This window comes from Crinia signifera, chromosome 7 (genome assembly GCF_055691185.1).
Source record: "Crinia signifera chromosome 7, ASM5569118v1, whole genome shotgun sequence".
NCBI classification, from domain to species: domain Eukaryota; kingdom Metazoa; phylum Chordata; class Amphibia; order Anura; family Myobatrachidae; genus Crinia; species Crinia signifera.
Genome location: NC_139223.1, coordinates 193,340,902 through 193,360,826, shown reverse-complemented (window position 1 = coordinate 193,360,826; position 19,925 = coordinate 193,340,902). Strand labels below are relative to the sequence as shown.

At 43.3% G+C, this 19,925-nt stretch overlaps 2 protein-coding genes across 2 annotated transcripts in view; one reads left to right on the top strand and one right to left on the bottom strand.

Moving 5' to 3' along the window:
* Positions 1-12,443, bottom strand: part of OLA1 (Obg like ATPase 1) — a 181,720-nt gene extending 169,277 nt beyond the window's left edge. The window contains exons 1-2 of the mRNA XM_083154778.1: positions 12,376-12,443; positions 7,175-7,238 (exon numbers count right to left, since the gene is read on the bottom strand). Of these exons, the coding sequence (XP_083010904.1) occupies positions 7,175-7,192 (18 nt within the window). The 5' untranslated portion in view covers positions 7,193-7,238; positions 12,376-12,443. The remainder of the gene's footprint in view (positions 1-7,174; positions 7,239-12,375) is intronic.
* A 1,103-nt stretch (positions 12,444-13,546) lies between these two features.
* SP9 (Sp9 transcription factor) lies at positions 13,547-18,394 on the top strand. Its single transcript, XM_083154777.1, has 2 exons — positions 13,547-13,704; positions 16,289-18,394. Exons 1-2 carry the CDS (start codon positions 13,684-13,686, stop codon positions 17,564-17,566), a joined length of 1,299 nt encoding a protein of 432 aa, XP_083010903.1. The 5' UTR covers positions 13,547-13,683; the 3' UTR covers positions 17,567-18,394.
* Positions 18,395-19,925: the final 1,531 nt, after the last annotated feature.

The window sequence follows — 19,925 nt, the reverse complement described above, 5'->3', positions numbered from 1 at the left end:
ATTCATTCTCTCCTAAGGTAAATGAGAACCAATTGCACCTAATTGATAGTTACGGCTGCAGTCTTCTTATGCTGACGCATTTACACATATATACTGTAGGCCTTTGTAGTGGGGAATAACTGAATGATAGGAGCCAATAAGTTGCTGATCACTAGTTTTTGCTTACCTTAAAGCCAACTTGATGAATTTATGATTACTTTCTGTCTGTAAAATATATACCGCTGCTACTGTGCAAGTGCTCAGAGCAGGAACTATGGGAAGTTCTCAGGTAATAGAACAAATCAGGCTCATAAAGCAAGTGTCACGGTCTCAGGTACATTACGCTGGTCACCAGGCCGGGGATTGGCTAGACCTGATACAGGGGTGTGGAGTCTTACCACGCCATAGGTGTTCACCAGTGACCCCTCCAGTTGGGATTTGGGCTTCGCTGCTATGGACATGCCGGTCGCGGTCCCCTGAGCAGGTTCCCCATGTGGCACTGGTAACCTCTTGGAGACAGGTAGCGTGGGTTCAGGATTACACATAGTCATCTTAGCAGTGGCGTAACTATAAATTTTGCTCCCCCCTGCCAAAAAGTTTGTGGCGGCCCCCTCCCCCCCCCCCACCCATGGCATTTTGGTAAGACCAAAAAATGAATATATATTCGGAAGAAGCTGTGGCATTCTGAAGTTTGGTATATGGCAAAAAAGTATATTTAATGCACAAACTACAAATGTCTCAAAAGGACCAACGTTTCGGGGCCACATACATAACTTTGTCACCTTAAGGGGCAAGTGTGGCCCCAAAACATTGGTCCTTTGAGACATTTGTTTTGTTTTTTTCCATTAAACATAATTTTTGCAGTATATCAGACTTCAGAGTGCCACTGCTTCTTCCGAACATAGTACCTCATCATTGCGGGGGGCACCAAAGCGGCTGAACACTGTGTGGAGTGCCAGGCCATCACACAGTCTATATGTGTGTGTGTGTGTGTGTGTGTGTGTGTGTAATATATATATACACACACACACACACACATATATTTATAGATTTAAAAAAAAATTCTGATAATCTGAAAATTCTGATAAAATTCTGATAATCACTACTTCCCCATCTAGAAAAAAAAAGAAATCCCTACTTGGGTGACGGGTGGGCGGTCGCATGGGAGGAAGGTCGGCAGCTGTCACCAGTGATCAGTGATCAGTGTGTCCAGCACCGCAGTGGGCGAGCGTCGGTGATCCGTGTGTCCAGCACCGGAGCGGCGGAAGGAGGCCGCTGATTGGCTGAGAGTGCTCTATCTAAGCCAATCAATAGCCGTGCAGTCATTTGACACTTTATTTTAAAGTTGTAATTGCCGCTGCTCTACTACTGTCCACCGCTCCGGTGCTGGACACACTGATCACCGATCACTGGTGACAGCTGCCGATCTTCCTCCCATGCGACCGCCCACCCGTCACCCAAGTAGGGATTTCTTTTTTTTTTACTGATGCCCACGCCCGCGCCGAAGCCGACTCGCCTGTACTTAGGCTGGCAGCACGGGCAGCAGCAGCCAGGCTCTACACAGTGTGGCTGACTGCAGGATTGCAGACTCAGTCAGTGTGTGTGCCGGGCCCGGGCGGGTGCCGGCGCCCACGCAGCCCCTGCTCCCCCAAGTGGTTGTGGGGGCTGCCTTACAGTATCTACGCCCCTGCATCTTAGCCGGGTTATACACTGGTAGTCACGGGGATCAGACAGGAGAGTAGTCAGAAGGCAAGCCAATGTCATCCACTGGTAATCATTGGGTACAGTACACGAGGATCAGGCAGGAGAGTGGTCAGAAGGCAGGATGAGGTCATACACAGGTAACCCACGATTCACGGTACACAGGGATTAAGCCGAAGGATAGTCAGGAAACAAGCCAAAGTCAGTATCTGGTGATCAGGAACACAGTAAAAGTACAAGGGACGCTGGAGCAGGTTGTGAGCCTATACTCTGGCAGAGTCTGTCTGCCAGAGGCTGCCTTTTATAGGAAGCACAAGGAACTGGATACTCACAGGTGCCTCAATCAATGAGGACTGAGCATGTCTCTCACACAGGTGCTTTAATCAATAAGCCTTGGTCAGGTTACACAGTACTGCCTGGCACCATGGATTCACCCAGGCGCTGTGATCAATTAGCAAAACTCAGACCACGCAGAACTTCCTGCAGCATTGAGCAGAGCTGAACTGACAGGAGAAGTCACAAACCAGGTAAGAACCAAACAATAACTGAAGTCTGTGACAGCAAGTTTTTTATTCTACAACTCAGTTGTTGTCCATTTTCATATTTGAGGAACAAATGACAATTAAAAATTACATTTGCTCCTATCCAGTATCAGATTTTTATTCCATCCAACCAACTAGTTGGATGGAGGAAAGTTGGTCTGATGTGTGGCCAGCATTACACAATAAAGGTCATTACCAAACATCCAGTGGCAAAATTTACCATTAACGTTGTGCAGCTGTTTTGAACCTTGTATGTTGTGGAAGTACATGTGTGTTGGCAACAATGTTGCATCTGTGGGATTTATAACAGTATTCTGTCTGATGTGAGTACCTTGGCAAATAAGGTAGCTGCTTGGAAAATCGGGGAGACTGATGGGAGAAGCTTGGCAAATGAGGGAGTCTGAAGAGTTTGGAAAATAAAGAAGTCTAATCTGATCTGAGGAGTTTGCAAAATAAGGGAGTCTGACTGGAAGAACTTCAGGGAGATTAATGGGAGAAGGTTGGCGAAGGCTGGAGTCTGATAAGAATAGCTTGGAAAACCAGGGGAGATTAATGGGAGGTTGGCGAAGGAGGGAGTCTGATGGGAATAGCTTGGAAAATTAGGGATAATAATGGGAGGAGGTTGGCAAAGGAGGGAGTCTGAAGGGAATAGCTTGGAAAATCAGGGAGATTAATGGGAGGAGCTTGGCAAAGGAGGGAGTCTGAAGGGAATAGCTTGGAAAATCAGGGAGATTAATGGGAGGAGCTTGGCAAAGGAGGGAGTCTGATGGGAATAGATTGGAAAATCATGGAGATTAATGGGAGGAGCTTGGCGAAGGAGGGAGTCTGATGGGAATAGCTTGGAAAATCAGGGAGTCTGATGAGGAGTCAGGTTCCAGAATGTGCACTTGAATTACACATTATACATATGTGACCTTATACTGCACAGGACGATGGTGTATTCTTTACAGTGCATTGCTGTTATCAATCTGTTGCATTATAGAGGGGGGGGGGGGGGCAAAAATGTAGTGCCTAGGGGCGGCCTGACCCCTAAATCCCTGTGTGTGTGTGTATGTGTATGACTTGTATGTATGAGTATGAGTGTAGCATGTGTGCGTGTGTGTGTGTGTATGTGTATGTGTGTATATGTGTATATGACTTGTATGTATGAGTATGAGTGTAGCATGTGTGCGTGTGTGTGTGTGTATGTGTATGTGTGTATATGTGTATATGACTTGTATGTATGAGTATGAGTGTAGCATGTGTGCGTGTGTGTGTGTGTATGTGTATGTGTATGTATGTATATGACTTGCATGTATGAGTATGAGTGTAGCATGTGTGCGTGTGTGTGTGTGTATGTGTATGTGTGTATATGTGTATATGACTTGTATGTATGAGTATGAGTGTAGCATGTGTGCGTGTGTGTGTGTGTATGTGTATGTGTGTATATGTGTATATGACTTGTATGTATGAGTATGAGTGTAGCATGTGTGCGTGTGCGTGTGTGTGTGTGTGTGTATGTATGTATATGACTTGCATGTATGAGTATGAGTGTAGCATGTGTGCGTGTGTGTGTGTGTATGTGTATGTGTGTATATGTGTATATGACTTGTATGTATGAGTATGAGTGTAGCATGTGTGCGTGTGTGTGTGTGTGTGTATGTGTATGTGTGTATATGTGTATATGACTTGTATGTATGAGTATGAGTGTAGCATGTGTGCGTGTGTGTGTGTGTATGTGTATGTGTGTATATGTGTATATGACTTGTATGTATGAGTATGAGTGTAGCATGTGTGCGTGTGTGTGTGTGTATGTGTATGTGTGTATATGTGTATATGACTTGTATGTATGAGTATGAGTGTAGCATGTGTGCGTGTGTGTGTGTGTGTGTATGTGTATGTGTGTATATGTGTATATGACTTGTATGTATGAGTATGAGTGTAGCATGTGTGCGTGTGTGTGTGTGTGTGTATGTGTATGTGTGTATATGTGTATATGACTTGTATGTATGAGTATGAGTGTAGCATGTGTGCGTGTGTGTGTGTATATGACTTGTATCATTTGGTCTATTGCATTATGGTCGAAAGTCATTAGGTCGAATCCATTAGGTCGACATGCTAAAAGGTCGACATGACTCTAGGTCGACATGGGAAAAGGTCGACATGATTCTAGGTCGAAAGGTCATTAGTTCGACAGGTCATTAGTTCGACAAGGTCATTAGTTCGACATTGTCATTAGTTCGACATTGTCTATGTCGACATTCACAAGGTCGACATGGGGTTTTTCACTGTTTTTTTACCTGAATGTCAACACAGTCGACATGGACACAGTTTAAAGTGCACTGCATCCCCTCGCATGGCTCGCTGCGCTCGGCACACTATTTTATTCTCCCACCACGCCCTAGTGGATGGTAGGGCATGAAATACCGCCTGTCGGCACATGTTGGCTCAAAAAACAGTGAAAAACTCCATGTCGACCTTGTGAATGTCGACATAGACAATGTCGAACTAATGACCTTGTCGAACTAATGACCTGTCGAACTAATGACCTTTCGAACTAGAATCATGTCGACCTTTTCCCATGTCGACCTAGAGTCATGTCGACCTTTTACCATGTCGACCTAATGGATTCGACCTAATGACTGTCGACCATAATGCAGTAGACCAAATGACCGCATCCCACTTGTATGTATGAGAATGAGTGTAGCATGTGTGCGTGTGTGTGTGTATGTGTGTATATGACTTGTATGTATGAGTATGAGTGTAGCATGTGTGTGTGTGTGTGTATTATTATTATTATCTGATTCTTTCTATCATATCCCCTCTGTCCCTTCTCTCCTTGATGCATTGTGGGTACTTTTTCTGATCATATTAGGTATGCATGCCGTGCGCTATTTTGATATCCTTTCTTGTTTTTTTTGTTTTTTTCTATCTTATTAATGTCCTTCTGGAAACCTATCTCCAGGACTGTACACAGCACTTAGTCCAGGCCCCAGCAATGACCCATAAAGTGGCAATATACAATCTCTTCCTGCGAGTAATAGCGACCAAGTATTCAGATGACTTTGCCAATGCTTGACTATTTGCTTTAAATATTGGACGGTAAAACAGGGACCATCATACCTAACAACGACCATATTATCCTGCACAGTAATTGACTTCCATTATACTACATAGCAAATGAGCACTATTCTCCTGTCCAGCAAATAGCCATCATCATCATAGCCAGCCTCCATGATCATAAGTTGCCCTTTGCACACATTGCTTAGAGAATGATTATATTCCTATACATTATATATCATATGTAAAACCCCCATTACTACCAGCCATGCAAATCACAGAAAATCGTCCATTGTCAGTAATATCCTGTGTACAGATATATCCATTAGAAGCCATATTACACAATATATAAGAACCCCATTTAATGCCATGTGTTAGTCCTTGAGCCTGCTTAACAGAGTAGAACGAGAAGATAATAGACAGTATGTAATTGGTTGCCCATGGCAACATCCCATGTAAAATAGAACTCCCATCTTAGTAAATTTCTTGCGGGTTGGGCATAGCACGCCGACAGTCAGGATTCCGACAGTCATTAGTCCAACGTCGGAATCCCGACTGCCAGGACTCAGACAGCGGGGCGAATTCAACAAAGCCACAGGGCGCTCGCCCCGCAACATGGCAGGGGTGACACCAGAAGCGGGAGGGTGGCAGTGGCGCAGCCCCATAAAGGGGGACTCCTCTATAGGGGTCATGAACCCCCACAAGGGAGAATAGCCCCAGTCAGTCGGGATCCCGATGTTGGCTTTTAGCCGTCGGGATTCTGACATCGTTGTAATGACTGCCGGAAACTAGTTACACGTAAAATAAAAGTGAAAAAAATAAGTCCAAACACCATTTGTGACAAGGGGACGGAAGACAAATATACAGGTATTTAAGGCTGACTTTTAAAAAAACACATAATTGATTATAGTGCACCCTCTCTGCCATCCAGCTGACATGAATTGTTATATCCATATTCAAAAGAATATGCAGTGCAGGCATTACGAATGACCATATAGGTAGCGTTCCTCACTGGGCGAGTGTCTCCTGCAACTGCTGCCTGCCCGGTCCTGGGCGTCACCCCTGCACGTGGCCACTGACTCACTTTCATCGGCACCACTGCACCCCTGCACTTTGGGATTAAAAAAATGCCCTGGGATTGGCATCCCTGGTACCAACCAATTAGCTCCTAACTGTCATATTACTGGCTGTGTTTTGAAGAATTACATTTAGGAGCAGATTGGCTGCCATTTTATCTCTCTCCACTTTATCACTCTCCAAGCCTTAGTACATCTTCCCCATTGCCATATAGGACTTTCCATACCATATTGCCACAGTTATTATTATTCACCTATTAAGGACCAGGAACAGTTAACTGCAGGACAGGTGCCTATTATTAATGTCTACCTAATACCCCTTTTACATTGCCCCATAATTATCGGGTTCATGCCAGTACCTTGCCAGTTTGACCTGGTAATTGGTGCGATGTGAAAGGGGTTACCGGGTCCCGCAAAACTGCAGCAACACGGCAATAAGAACCGGTAAAAATGAAGGGTTCTTACTGGTTCCTTGCCGTGTTGCTTTGTGGTGTGAACGGATTGATTGGGTCGAGCTACCCATTTCCCGTTCATACCAATGGAGGAGGCAGTGCTTGGAGCAGCACCAGCTCCGCCGCTCTGCCGCGTCCCCGGATTACGTCAGCGAACTGGCAATATTGCTGATTTTCCCGGTGCGACATTGCATTTTGTGGTCTGAAAGGCGTATGAGATTCATTAGCCAACACATGCCAATTTTTGAAAATTTAAAACACTTGTTCAATAATCCCTAACATTTCATAATCCCATTTGTGTGGCCCATCCAGCACTGGGAATATGGTTTTATACAGCGGGTTAGTATACACACAGACACACTACAAACATGGATGGTATCAGCACCTGTTCTTGAACTGTCATGTGTTGCACTTTCTTTACCACACATCCATTCTTGGCCTGTCAGGACCTGGGAATCAATACATAGATGAAATAATGAATAAATATCTGAATCCATAACAAACAACAGAAAACCCATTCAAGTATTGCTACTGGTATACTATTAAGGTTGACATAAATTGGGTCGACCATTGAAGGTCGACAGGCCTCAGGTCGACACCTGAAACCGACAACATGTCAACAGAGTCAAAAGGACGACACAAGCAGTAGGTCAACATTGGGAATGTCGACAGTCAAAAGGTCGACATGGGTTTTTCACCTTGGTACTTATGTAGTATCTGGGCTGCCGATTTCTAAATCGGGTCGGATCGGGAGATCGCATCGCATCGCATGCGACCATGCGATTCGATGCGATGCGATGCGATGCGATGACCCGATTTTTCCATAGGAATCAATGTTAAAATGGACTGAGTCCATTTTAACATGGAATTCAATGGGAAAAATGGGTCCTTTTCATACCCCTACTATCCAAGTGGGCATGGAGTTGGATATAAACCTGTGGCGAGCGTAGCGAGCCACCGAGCCCGAAGCGTGGCGAGCGAAGCGAGCCCCGCGAGGGGACGAATACCGTCCCCTCGCGGGGCTCGCTTCGCTCGCCACGCTTCGGGCTCGGTGGCTCGCTACGCTCGCCACAGGTTTATATCCAACTCCATGCCCACTTGGATAGTAGGGGTATGAAAAGGACCCATTTTTCCATAGGAATCATTTTAACATTGATTCCTATGGAAAAATCGGGTCATCGCATCCGATATCGGATGCGATATCGGATGCGATGCGATATCGCATCGCATCGCATCTGATTGTATGCCTTAACTTAAGGCATACAATCAAAAAATCGGCAGCCCAGATACTACATAAGTACCTTCACCTTTTTTGTGCTGACACAAAACGGGTGGTATTTCATGCCCTCCCATCCACTAGGGCATGGAGGGAGAATAGAATAGTGTACCGAGTGCATAGAGGCACCGTGCCTGAAGCGAGGGGACGCAGTGGACTTTTTCTGTGTCCATGTCGACTCTGTCGATATTCAGGACAAAAAAAGTGAAAGACGCACGTCGATCTTTTGATTGTTGACCTTCCCAATATCGACTGAATGCTTGTGTCGACCTTTTGACCCTGTTGACCATAGGCATTTTGACCTTTTTCAGGTGTTGACCTATGGGCAGTTGACCTTCAGTGGTCGACCCAATGTATGTCGACCTTACCATTGTCCAATGACCCATACCCTTGCTACAACAGCTGACCTATAGGATAAGACTCTGGAGCACCCGGGATTGGGATTACTGTACTCGCATAGTTATATGTGCAGCCGCTGTGTGCAAGCAGCCGATTATCACACACAACAGCGCTGGCCGTTCTCACAGTAATTCCTCCATGATGTGGGTGCGGGGGGCGGGCACCTGATGTCAGCGGATGTCAGCTGCCCGCCCACTTCCCGCACAGGCTGCCCGCAGATCTGAGACACCACACCACATCGAATGGTTTTATCCCCGCAGGCAAGGCTGCGAATGGATGTTTATGCAAAACATCCATCCAGGGGATAGCGGCATGCTGGGGGGGGGGGGGGCGTCTGGTGGACTTGCAAAGGCTGTGAAATTCGCAGCCTTGTGAGTCAACCAGACAGGGCAGGCGACAGGCGGGTCAAAGGAGACCCTCGTACCGGCCCCAACCTTGTGAGGGGCCCCAAGACTCTGAGGGGCTCAGGGGCTGTAAACAGTGCAGCCCTAGTAATGGTTTATAGGTGCTGCCTTCCCACCTGGGTTCTTACACAGATCCATATCCAGTAACCCCCCTCAGTACGGTCACCTGTCCGGCTACCAGTTCTAATGCGTCAAATAACATCACGCAACACAGCGAACCATACGATGCACAACGCTGCTCCCTTGCCCTATTATATTGCATAATAAATATTAATTCTTAATATTTATCTAATAATAAAAACACATTCAATTTAATCAAAGTCTGAGTGTGCGGTTTGGGGGCTCCCAGAGATATCAGTGTACCGGGCTCCAAGATTTCTGTTGCCAGCCCAGCAACCAGAATAAGGGCCTGTATGCAAGAAGAAAGTCAGGTCTCAACAGAAAGTTACAGCACCTGACTCTTTCCTTACCTGCTGCATTGGTGAAGGGAGGACGGATCTGATATATACTGTATATAGTTGCTGTTTGCGTAGGACTCACACATTTCCATTCTTTGTATCCATACAGTACATTGTACATTGTATATGCTAAGTGGTATACACGTATAAAAGTTTGGGATCACATATTGTATGATACATGTGGAAGATATGCTACAATTACTGTATATGAATATAGTTGCATCTAGATTCCTGTGTGGGAATAACACTGAATGATAATTAATTAATTAAGAAAGCACTTATTATACAGATAACAGAATGCTACACGTCCAGAATAAAGGGGTATAGGTGGCACAGATTGTGCCCAACCTCTCCATCTGCAGGTCGCTTGTGTTATACTGTGTGTGTCCTCCTGCATCACATATAAGTGATATATGTCAGTGTGAGGGTATCGATACAACGCTTCAATGCCATAGAAATCACCCCTATTGTTTAATGCGCATTGATCAATCTCATGGCTTGTAATAGTTTCCAATTGTCCCCTATGGCGAGCTCCCAAGTGGAACGATTCTTGATCGGAATTGCGATTCAACTCACCTCAATTGTGCAATCCGACGAGACAAATACAGATCTAGGTAATACCCGGATCTCAACCGATGCAATATATTCTGTATCTGGCGGAATCGGGTTAGACCAAACGTCCCCAATATAAATGACATTTTCTTCCCACCTGTTATTTTTAACCTGCAGTAATAATTAGTAGTCTGCAGATTTTGTATCTTATTTTATACTACACAATTTAGTTCTTTAATAAATCTAGACTCTGCAACAGTATATCTAGATGGATAGATCATTGATATAAAAAATGCATTATATTTGTGCATCAATAACTAAATTAGGGAACTTTGTGTCACTGCACCAGCCTGCAACACTACAGAACCTAAGCCTATATGTTAATTGCTTGTAGTTTGTACACTAGTTACTGTACAGTGTATACTGTATAAGATTTTAGCATTGCTCTATAATTGACAAAACGTAAAAGGGAAACTTTTTTTTTATTATGCAGAAAAGTTAATTTGAGAAGATTCTTGTTAAATAACCCTCCAATAATTGCAGTCATTAAATTCATCAAAATCCAACATGTATTTCATATACCTAGTAGATGACAGTGCATGGAATCGTGAGATTACAACAGGGTGGAACTCTTCCCGTATGCAGTTGGCTATGTATTATACAGAAGGCGTAATCTGCACGATATGTGCACGAAATACAATTATAACACACAGCAATACTAGTGAATAGATTAGAGTTCAGATTCAATGTCAGACTTCCCACATACTGTATGTAAATCATATCATAGGAAGAAGGGAAGATATATTTTACTGGTAACTAAATATGATGTTATATCTAAGTAGTTATTTGTCATGCATAGTAATACAGGATAGATACAAGGCACTCATTGCATCTCTATATATCCAATGGAGAGAATAAAAAAAAAAAAAAAAAAAAGTTAGATACACCTACTAAACACTGATATTAACATTTCCCCCCAAACACTGAAGGCAAGTGAAGTAGATGGGCTGGCTTCCCCACTCTAAAGGTGTTATTTTATCAGCATCAGTTGATTTGATAATAACAAGACGATTATATAAAATTTAAATGAAAGTATAATTATAACATATACTCGTGGGGGATGCCCTGCTGGTAACCATTGGCAGGATGCTATTATTTTTCAGAGATGTGCGTGCGGATTGGTGAGTGCGCTCCTTCCTCTATTCACCGTGTTGTCTGTAATTGGAGATGTTTTACATATCTTCCTACTGGACCTGTTTATTGATTAAACAGTGCATGCACCACTTATTATAGTGTGAAACCTCTAACACCCACTGCTGGGGGGGGGGGGGGGGTGTTTGGTTTAGGAGGGGGACCAAATGGAGACACAGGGTAACCATACCACAAAGGTGCCCGACTGCACCAGTATGCAGAGAAATGACAGGCTTCGGTAAATGTCAATATTGCAAGTCTATCTACGGTTATGAATGGTTCTGTTATAAGATAGCGCTGAAACACCCTTATTAATTACAATTAGGTTTATTGTCTGTAGTTAATCTTACAATAAGTCATTTAAGTGTATGCGTTAATTCATGTTTTAAGGGAATAAATAATAATAATATCAAATAATAATAATAATAATAATAATAATAATAATAATAATAATGTAAAATAAAATATCATGTGAACCCAGTACAGGTTTCCCTCTTATTATTCTCCCCCTCTTAGTCAAAAATTTGTTTATGCAGAATGGACGTTTAATGGTGCTAATTGCATCGCAGTTAAATTGGCCTGATTGCAGACTGGGAAGCAATTTGCGTGCTCTCTGTCTGGGCTTACAAGAAATTGTTCCATATTCACCTCTTTATAAAGAAGTGGAGGTTTAAGGCACAGACTCTGCACAAATTACGCTCGGGCTGACTGGTAGCATTCAGCCACTATAATAGAAGTATTATTTGGCCGTTTTGAATAATGTTAAACGCTAGAGAAAAGCTATTCTCCTCTAAATTGCTTTTAACTTTTTTTTTTTTTTAAAGTGGGGGGACGGTGGTTCTTTTCCAACCAGGCCTTTGTCACAGTATATTGTCATTACCAGCTAATGTTTTAACAGGAATAATCACTGTAAAACACCGGCCTTTGTTTTTGATGGAAGATACAGAATTGAGACCGGGTATAAATCCCCCCAATCCCTTTCTAACGATCCGCATTAATATTTTCCTGAATACACAGAGGCATCTGTCCATTTAAATTCAACACGTTGCAACAATGGCATTTAAATCCAACGGTAGTTGGTTCTAGAGGAGATGATGTAAAACGGATAGAACCGAGCTATGCAGATGCAGTGGGATTTAATGCTACACATAAAACGATCCCAGTTCAGTTGGAGGGGGAATAATCAGGAATTGAGCTGCCCCGTGGGATGTCCAGGAACGCCTTGCTGACACCTCTATTAGCAAGGGGACAGCAGATTGCATTAATATGTAGAGATTCACCTGTTGTAGGCACTTAGATCACTCACCTCTCCAGTGTGTGTGCCTGGATCTGGATCACAGCTTTCCTCCTCCACATGATCACACAGTTTGATGACAAATTCTGCATCCCTGTCATCTGAGCTGAACTGTCAAAAGCCACCGGGACCCCTTTCTCCTGGTGGGCAGGATGGAAATTCAGCACCCAGAGTATGTAATATGTCTGTACACTGATGATAGAAGGTGATGACTGTACAGTACAGTGATGAGCAGGGGGTATGAGGGTTACAGGAAATCAATGGATCCTCTAATGCAAATATAACATATGCTGTTTAATAGCCTATAAGCAGTAAATACACCTACATAGATGTGGTGTCACTAGCGTGAGACTAATGTGGAATACAACGAAATGAAGGAATCCCAGAGACTTATGTATGGTGATTATTACTATAGGTATCATCAATATCAGGACACTATGGAATCAAGTGGTGGCTGATGTATCTCTCCTTCAGCAATGAGAATGTTCCTATGGCACCAAAAATAATGTTCTGTCAGGAAATGTGTCAGTAAGAGCTTTGGAAACAAATGAACCCGGCCAGCTCCTGGGATGTCATTAAGCAGACACTGCTGTTATTAATCACATAGTATTATTATTATCATTATTATCATCATTATTATTATTATTATCATTATTATTACTACTATTATTTATTCCCCCCCATCAGAACCTACTAATAGTTGTGCTTGTGAGTCAGGTGCTTGCAGCAGCTTCATCATCATTTACTTATTAATAATAATAATAATAATAATAATAATAATAATAATAATAATAATAATAACAACTACAAATCAAATAAAAAATACAAATAAAAACATATGAAACATTTGAAAGGGACTTGTTAACCCTTTGTGGGCAGCAGATGTTGAAACAATATTGGACATTAAAGAGTGAAATACAGTGTGTGCATATATATATATATATATATATATATATATATATATATATATATATATATATATATATATATATATATTGTATATATTTTTCCCAGAGGCCAAAGCAATGGAGTTCCCCATTCCTCCCCACCTTTTAAATGGCACAAGCTGTAAGAGCACTGATTCCTTGCACCTCTCCCAATCTGATTGGCTGCGGCGCAGCTACCAGTCGGCGTTCGACGCATCCTGATTGGCCGATAGCTGCAGCCAGCGGTACTTCAAAGCGAGCGCTGCCAGCGCTTCCCCTGAGTCTAGTCCGCCGCAGACAGTAGGAGGATCTCCACTCAGTGCAAGTTGTGCAGGGAGCAGGAGGCACAGCGCTGGCAGCAACCACCCCTCTGCAACAGGGCAAGGGACGGGCTATGGCTACGTCTATACTTGGGGTAAGTCAGGCTTGTCCTTCCTAAACTCTACTTACATCCAGCATAGCAGTGACCAGCCGGGGAAAGTGCTTCTAAACTTCTTCCTTCCATGCAGAACAGCCTGCTGGCGATCATGGCACTGTATCTGACTGCATACCAGAGCACAGTAGCAGAAATGTATGCTAGATACCAGTAACAACTATATATATATATATATATATATATATATATATATATATATATATGTGTGTGTATTCTTAATAACTTGTGCTAGGTATTAGTGACAACCTATGAGATATATATATATGAACTTATGGTATACATTACTATTAAATGATACTTTACATTGCCAATAACTTATGCTTTACATTACTCCCAGCTTACACTATTAGCAGTAACTTGCGATATATATTAGTTATATAACCAATGCTATGTGTTCTGAATGCTGCTGTATATACCAGTGCTATATATTAGCCATACCCCATACATCAGGCTTATAGTGTGTACACACCATTACCCTCTCGCTGCAACTTAATAGATTTGCAACTTTGCGCAGCGCTTTCCCCACAACAGGCGAAATGAAAGTTTATATTGTAGCTATTTATTATTTATTTGTTAACAACAATGCAGCCTAAGCGATATCATTTCTCCTAATCCCCCCGAACCATTACCACATCAATACAAGCAGCCAGCACTTATGTATTATTTGACTCGGCGGTTGTCTTGTAAATCTCACAAGCTCTGGCACACACCATCCTGGGGACCTGCAATAAAGCTCTCCTGATCATTGTATTCCAGGCACCGTGTGACATGGGACCCTGACTGTTCTCCATGATCTAATATTGCCTATCACTAATATCTCTCCTCCTGGCTACGTGTGCTTAGCAGATGGGCTTAGTCCTGCTCAGTACACATCATTATGTATTATTATATGAGAGATATAAACATGTCAGCTTCCTCCAACCGGCTCCTGGTAATTGGTACCATCTAGTATAGAAAGTTTATTCTGCATAATTCCTGCGCAACACAAATTGAAAAAAAAAAAATAGATTAGGCATTGGGCAAAGGATTTATTACAGACGTGACCAGGGTGATGTTGGAACTGTTGCCCAACTTGGAATAAATACACCGATTGTCAACGTTTTGTCATCTGCTTAAAGACAACAATTGTCAAAAGCTCTATTCCTGCATCGGTTGCTACATGTGAAACTAGTTCTATAAGTTACATTTCTTATAGGTGATACATTTCTTATGTAATCCGTTTATTCGGTGTGATACCTTCATTATTTGATACATTTATTCTATGATACGTGTATTAGAAGTGATCAATGTATTATATGATACATGTATTAGGAGTGATATATTTATTATATGATACATGCATAAAGTGTGATACATTTATAATATGATACATGTATTAGGTGTGATACATTTATTATTTGATACATGTATTAGATGTAATAGTTATTATATGATACATGTATGAGGTGTGATACATATTTTATTTGATACATGTATTAGGTTTGATATATTTATTAGACGTAATACATTTATTATATGATACATGTATGAGGTGTGATACATTTATTAGACGTAATACAGTTATTATATGATACATGTATGAGGTGTGATACATATTTTATTTGATACATGTATGAGGTGTGATACATTTATTATATGATACTGTATTAGGTTTGATACATTTATTAGATGTAATACAGTTATTATATGACATATTTTATTTGATACATGTATGAGGTGTGATACATTTATTAGATGATACATGTATGAGGTGTGATACATTTATTAGATGTAATACAGTTATTGTATGATACATGTATGAGGTGTGATACATTTATTATATGTAATACAGTTATTATATGATACATGTATGAGGTGTGATACATTTATTAGATGATACATGTATGAGGTGTGATACATTTATTAGATGTAATACAGTTATTATATGATACATGTGTGAGGTGTGATACATTTGGTGCATGGTGCGCACATATAGCGCAGACTCCTGGCAGAACCAGGCACATAAATCTTTTAGTTACTGTTGTGATGGTTCCTGAGCGGCCATATACAATGTGACAAGCAACATACAAATGCTGTTACATAGCGTTGGCTTATGTGATAATGATGCAAGAGGTCTGGTGATCCCTACTTTAGGGAACACAGCTGATAGAAGCAGGCACTAGCAACTGTTGGGGGCCATGGTGGGGAGGGGGCAGCGGATAAGGGGCACACTGGTAAGGGCAAGAAATGGTCACGGCTATACTGGTAAGGACAGGAAAGGGCCAGGGCTATACTGTTAAGGGCCAGGGCTATGGTGGTAAGGAAAGGGCCAGGTCTATGGTGGTAATGGAAGGGCCAAGGCTATGGTGGTAAGGTCAGGGAAGGGCCAGGGCTATGGTGGTACGGGCAGGGAAGGGCCAGGGCTATGGTGGTAAGGAAAGGGCCAGGTCTATGGTGGTAATGGAAGGGCCAGGGCTATGTTGGTAAGGGCAGGGCTATGATGGTAAGGGCAGGGAAGGATCAGGACTATGGTGGTGGTGACCATGTACTGATCTTGTGTTGTCTCTTGTGTCTCCCTCCCCAGGAAGAGCCGCGATTTGGGACCACTCCTTTGGCCATGTTGGCTGCCACCTGTAACAAGATCGGGAACACCAGCCCCCTGAGCAGCCTCCCGGAGTCCAGCGCCTTCGCCAAGGGGGGCTTCCACCCGTGGAAACGTTCCTCGTCCAGCTGCAGCCTGGGCTCCAGCCTCGGGGGGTTCACCGTGGCCACCAGCAGGGCCTCCAGCGCCCTGACCGGAGGGGGCGCCACTGCCAACAGCGCCTTCTGCCTGGCCTCCACCTCCCCGACATCCTCGGCCTTCAGCAGTGACTACAGCGGCCTCTTCTCCAACGCCGCAGGGGTGTCCCCGCAGGAGGCCGCGGGCCAGTCCGCATTCATCTCCAAGGTGCACGGCGCGGCGGAGGGCCTGTACCCGCGGGTGGGCATGGCCCACCCCTATGAGTCCTGGTACAAGTCTGGTTTCCACTCCGAAGTGACCAACGGGGCCTCCGCCTGGTGGGACGTGCACGCTGCCAGCCCCAGCACCTGGTTGGAGGTGCAGAACCCCCCGACCGCCGCAGCGCTGCAAGGGGCGCTGCACTCGGGAGCTCCTCACGGCCAGCTGAGCGGCTACAGCCCGGACTTCAGCTCCCTCACCCACTCCGCCTTCAGCTCCACGGGCCTGGGCTCCAGCGCAGCCTCCCACCTGCTCTCCACCGGGCAGCACCTGCTCACCCAGGAGGGCTTCAAGCCCGTGCTCCCCTCCTACCCGGACTCTGGCACCTCCATGCTCTCCGGGGCCTCCGCGGGGGGATCCGCGGGCGCCACGGGACGCTCCGCGCGCAGGTACTCGGGGAGGGCCACGTGCGACTGCCCCAACTGCCAGGAGGCGGAGCGGCTGGGTCCCGCGGGGGCGAGCCTGCGGAGGAAAGGGCTGCACAGCTGCCACATCCCCGGCTGCGGCAAGGTCTACGGCAAGACCTCTCACCTGAAAGCGCACCTGCGCTGGCACACCGGGGAGCGGCCCTTCGTCTGCAATTGGCTCTTCTGCGGCAAGAGGTTTACGCGCTCGGACGAACTTCAGCGGCATCTGCGCACCCACACAGGGGAGAAGCGCTTTGCATGCCCGGTGTGCAACAAGCGCTTCATGCGGAGCGACCACCTCAGCAAGCACATCAAGACGCACAATGGGGGGGGAGGAGGGAAGAAGGGAAGCGACAGCGACACAGATGCCAGCAACCTGGAGACCCCCAGGTCAGAGTCCCCAGAGCTCATCCTAGAGGGGGTCCGGCCAGGCAAAGAGTCAGGCAATGACTCCTAGGAAGCAGCAGCCACTTCTGGGGTGCATGGACTCCTACCAGAACGTGCAGCCACCTCTTGTGCTCAGAAGGACTTCTCTAAGGCGCCGAGGCCAATGGTGCCACCTCCTGGGGTGGGTACAGGGGCACCTGGGGGTTGCAGCTACCTCCCGGGAGCAGATTGACTCTTTGTGCGCAGCATTGTTGAAGGTGCAAGAACTCCATGCTAAAATTGCGCTGGGCTGGCTGGTGCTGGCAAAAGGCAGGTTTCAATGCCATGACTGCAAACTTTTTAGCAACTAGAGCAATAGACGGTGGCAGGACAAAGACTCAGATCAACATTTATTTTTTGTGTCCTGGTTTCCATGATTTTATTATAAATAAACAACCAACAAACAAACAACATGGACCATTCCTTTGGTGGATTATGACACTCGAATGCTTCTCCGAGATCTATTTCCAAACAAACTTTTTTAAAATTTTATTTAAAAACAAACAAAAATCTTTAACGATATAAAGGTGAGAAGTACACGAAATAGAGCGATAAAAAAGGAAATCTTCGGACAATAATGTCTCTGTATCTGCATTCAGTTGTATAAATAGGTTTCAAGAGGTTGTGTTCATTTTCCATATTACTTGTAAATGTTATCCGAATAGTTTCTATTTTGTGCATTCCTGAAATTCAGGAGTTTTTTTTTTTTCATTGTTATTTTTTATTTTATTTTTTTGCTTTATTTCCAATGCACTTTGTGAAAGTCAATATAAATATATATGTAAAAGATATTTAATATGTTGATTTAACATTTCAATCAGACACGTAAATTAAAAAAAAAATCAATGAAAACAAATGAAAGGCGTTTATCTGTATTATAAAAAAAAATAATAATTCTGATCATATTTTGATTTTTTTTTTTTCGAATTATTAAAGAATTATGATCAACCTATTCTTGGCATCCTCTCTCTTAAATCTAGATATTTATAAAAGAAAAATCAAAACAGAATATTAAACCAATTGTCCCCCAAATTATATAATATTTTATTGTTTTTTTTTAAATGTTGCGTTATCAAAAATCAATTATCGTTAGCAGTGAAAGAAATCTCAGTTTACAGATAGTCCCAGGGGACGAAATCACTACAATAAATACTCCACAGACTACATTTCATGCCTAAATGGAAATCGTGTTCAATGTTATTAATTTTGACTCTGAACAGACAGCAGCCCCCTGTGTCTTGTACTCTCTCATTAGGGATTCGTGTCTTATCAAATATCTAATTAATCTGCTAGACATCATTTGTTCCGGCCAACTTTATCTCAGATGGTCCAGGGGGAAAAGTGAGAATATTCAGTGGGACAAAAGCTCCCTTGAAGATCGCTTTTAATTGTCTAAATTAACTGCGCAAAATTTGCATGTCAAACGCTGAGGGGCAAAGCGCACACGAAATGTAAAACGATTTGAACACTTCCAAAAAAAAAAACAGCACTTGATTTGATAACTGCTCTGTTTAATGCCAGGGAGAAGAAGAAGAAAAAAAGGCAACTGCTTCTATTTTTCCCCCTTTTCAAAGACATTTGATATATGTAAATGGTCGGTCTGGGATTGCCTCTGTCCATGCGGTGTAATGGTGCTTGCTAGTTATTTGAATATCTGCGGCTTTTCGCTGTTGAAAAGGTTCAAGGATGCTGTTTTCGTTTCTTTGTGATTACCCAGTGCAGCGTCTTATCCTGGGGAAGGAGGGGGGTACCAAAAAAAGAGAGAGAGGAATAATTAAAGGCTGTAGGGATCAGGCCTGGGAACAGACTTGGGAGAGGAATCTCATTTACAGACCAGGAGTCAAATACTGAAATGAAAATGATTTGAAATGAAAGTGATTTTTCTCTTTTTGTCTTGTTATTAGCAACCAGAAGGCGATAATGGTAAATGAAATACATATAATAATAATAATAATAATAATAATAATAATACTATAAAACCTTAAACTAAACTAAATAGTGACAAGGAAATGGGCAGAGCTTTTTTATGTATACTACAGTTCTATACAATAACACACTCACAAATATCTATCTATCTATCTATCTATCTATCTATCTATCTATCTATCTATCTATCTATGATCAATAGATCGCTAGAACTCTCTCTCTCTCTCTCTCTCTCTCTCTCTCTCTCTCTCTCTTTCATTCTTCAATGACCGTTGATGCACCTATCTATCTATCTATCTATCTATCTATCTATCTATCTATCTATCTATCTATCTATCTATCTATCTATGAGGTATCTAATATTAGGGTCCCAATTTCCATAGCACAATAATCTGGATTGTCGAGTTATACTGTCGATATCCAATCGTGGCGATATTGTGAGATTGTTGATTTGATCGTTTTAT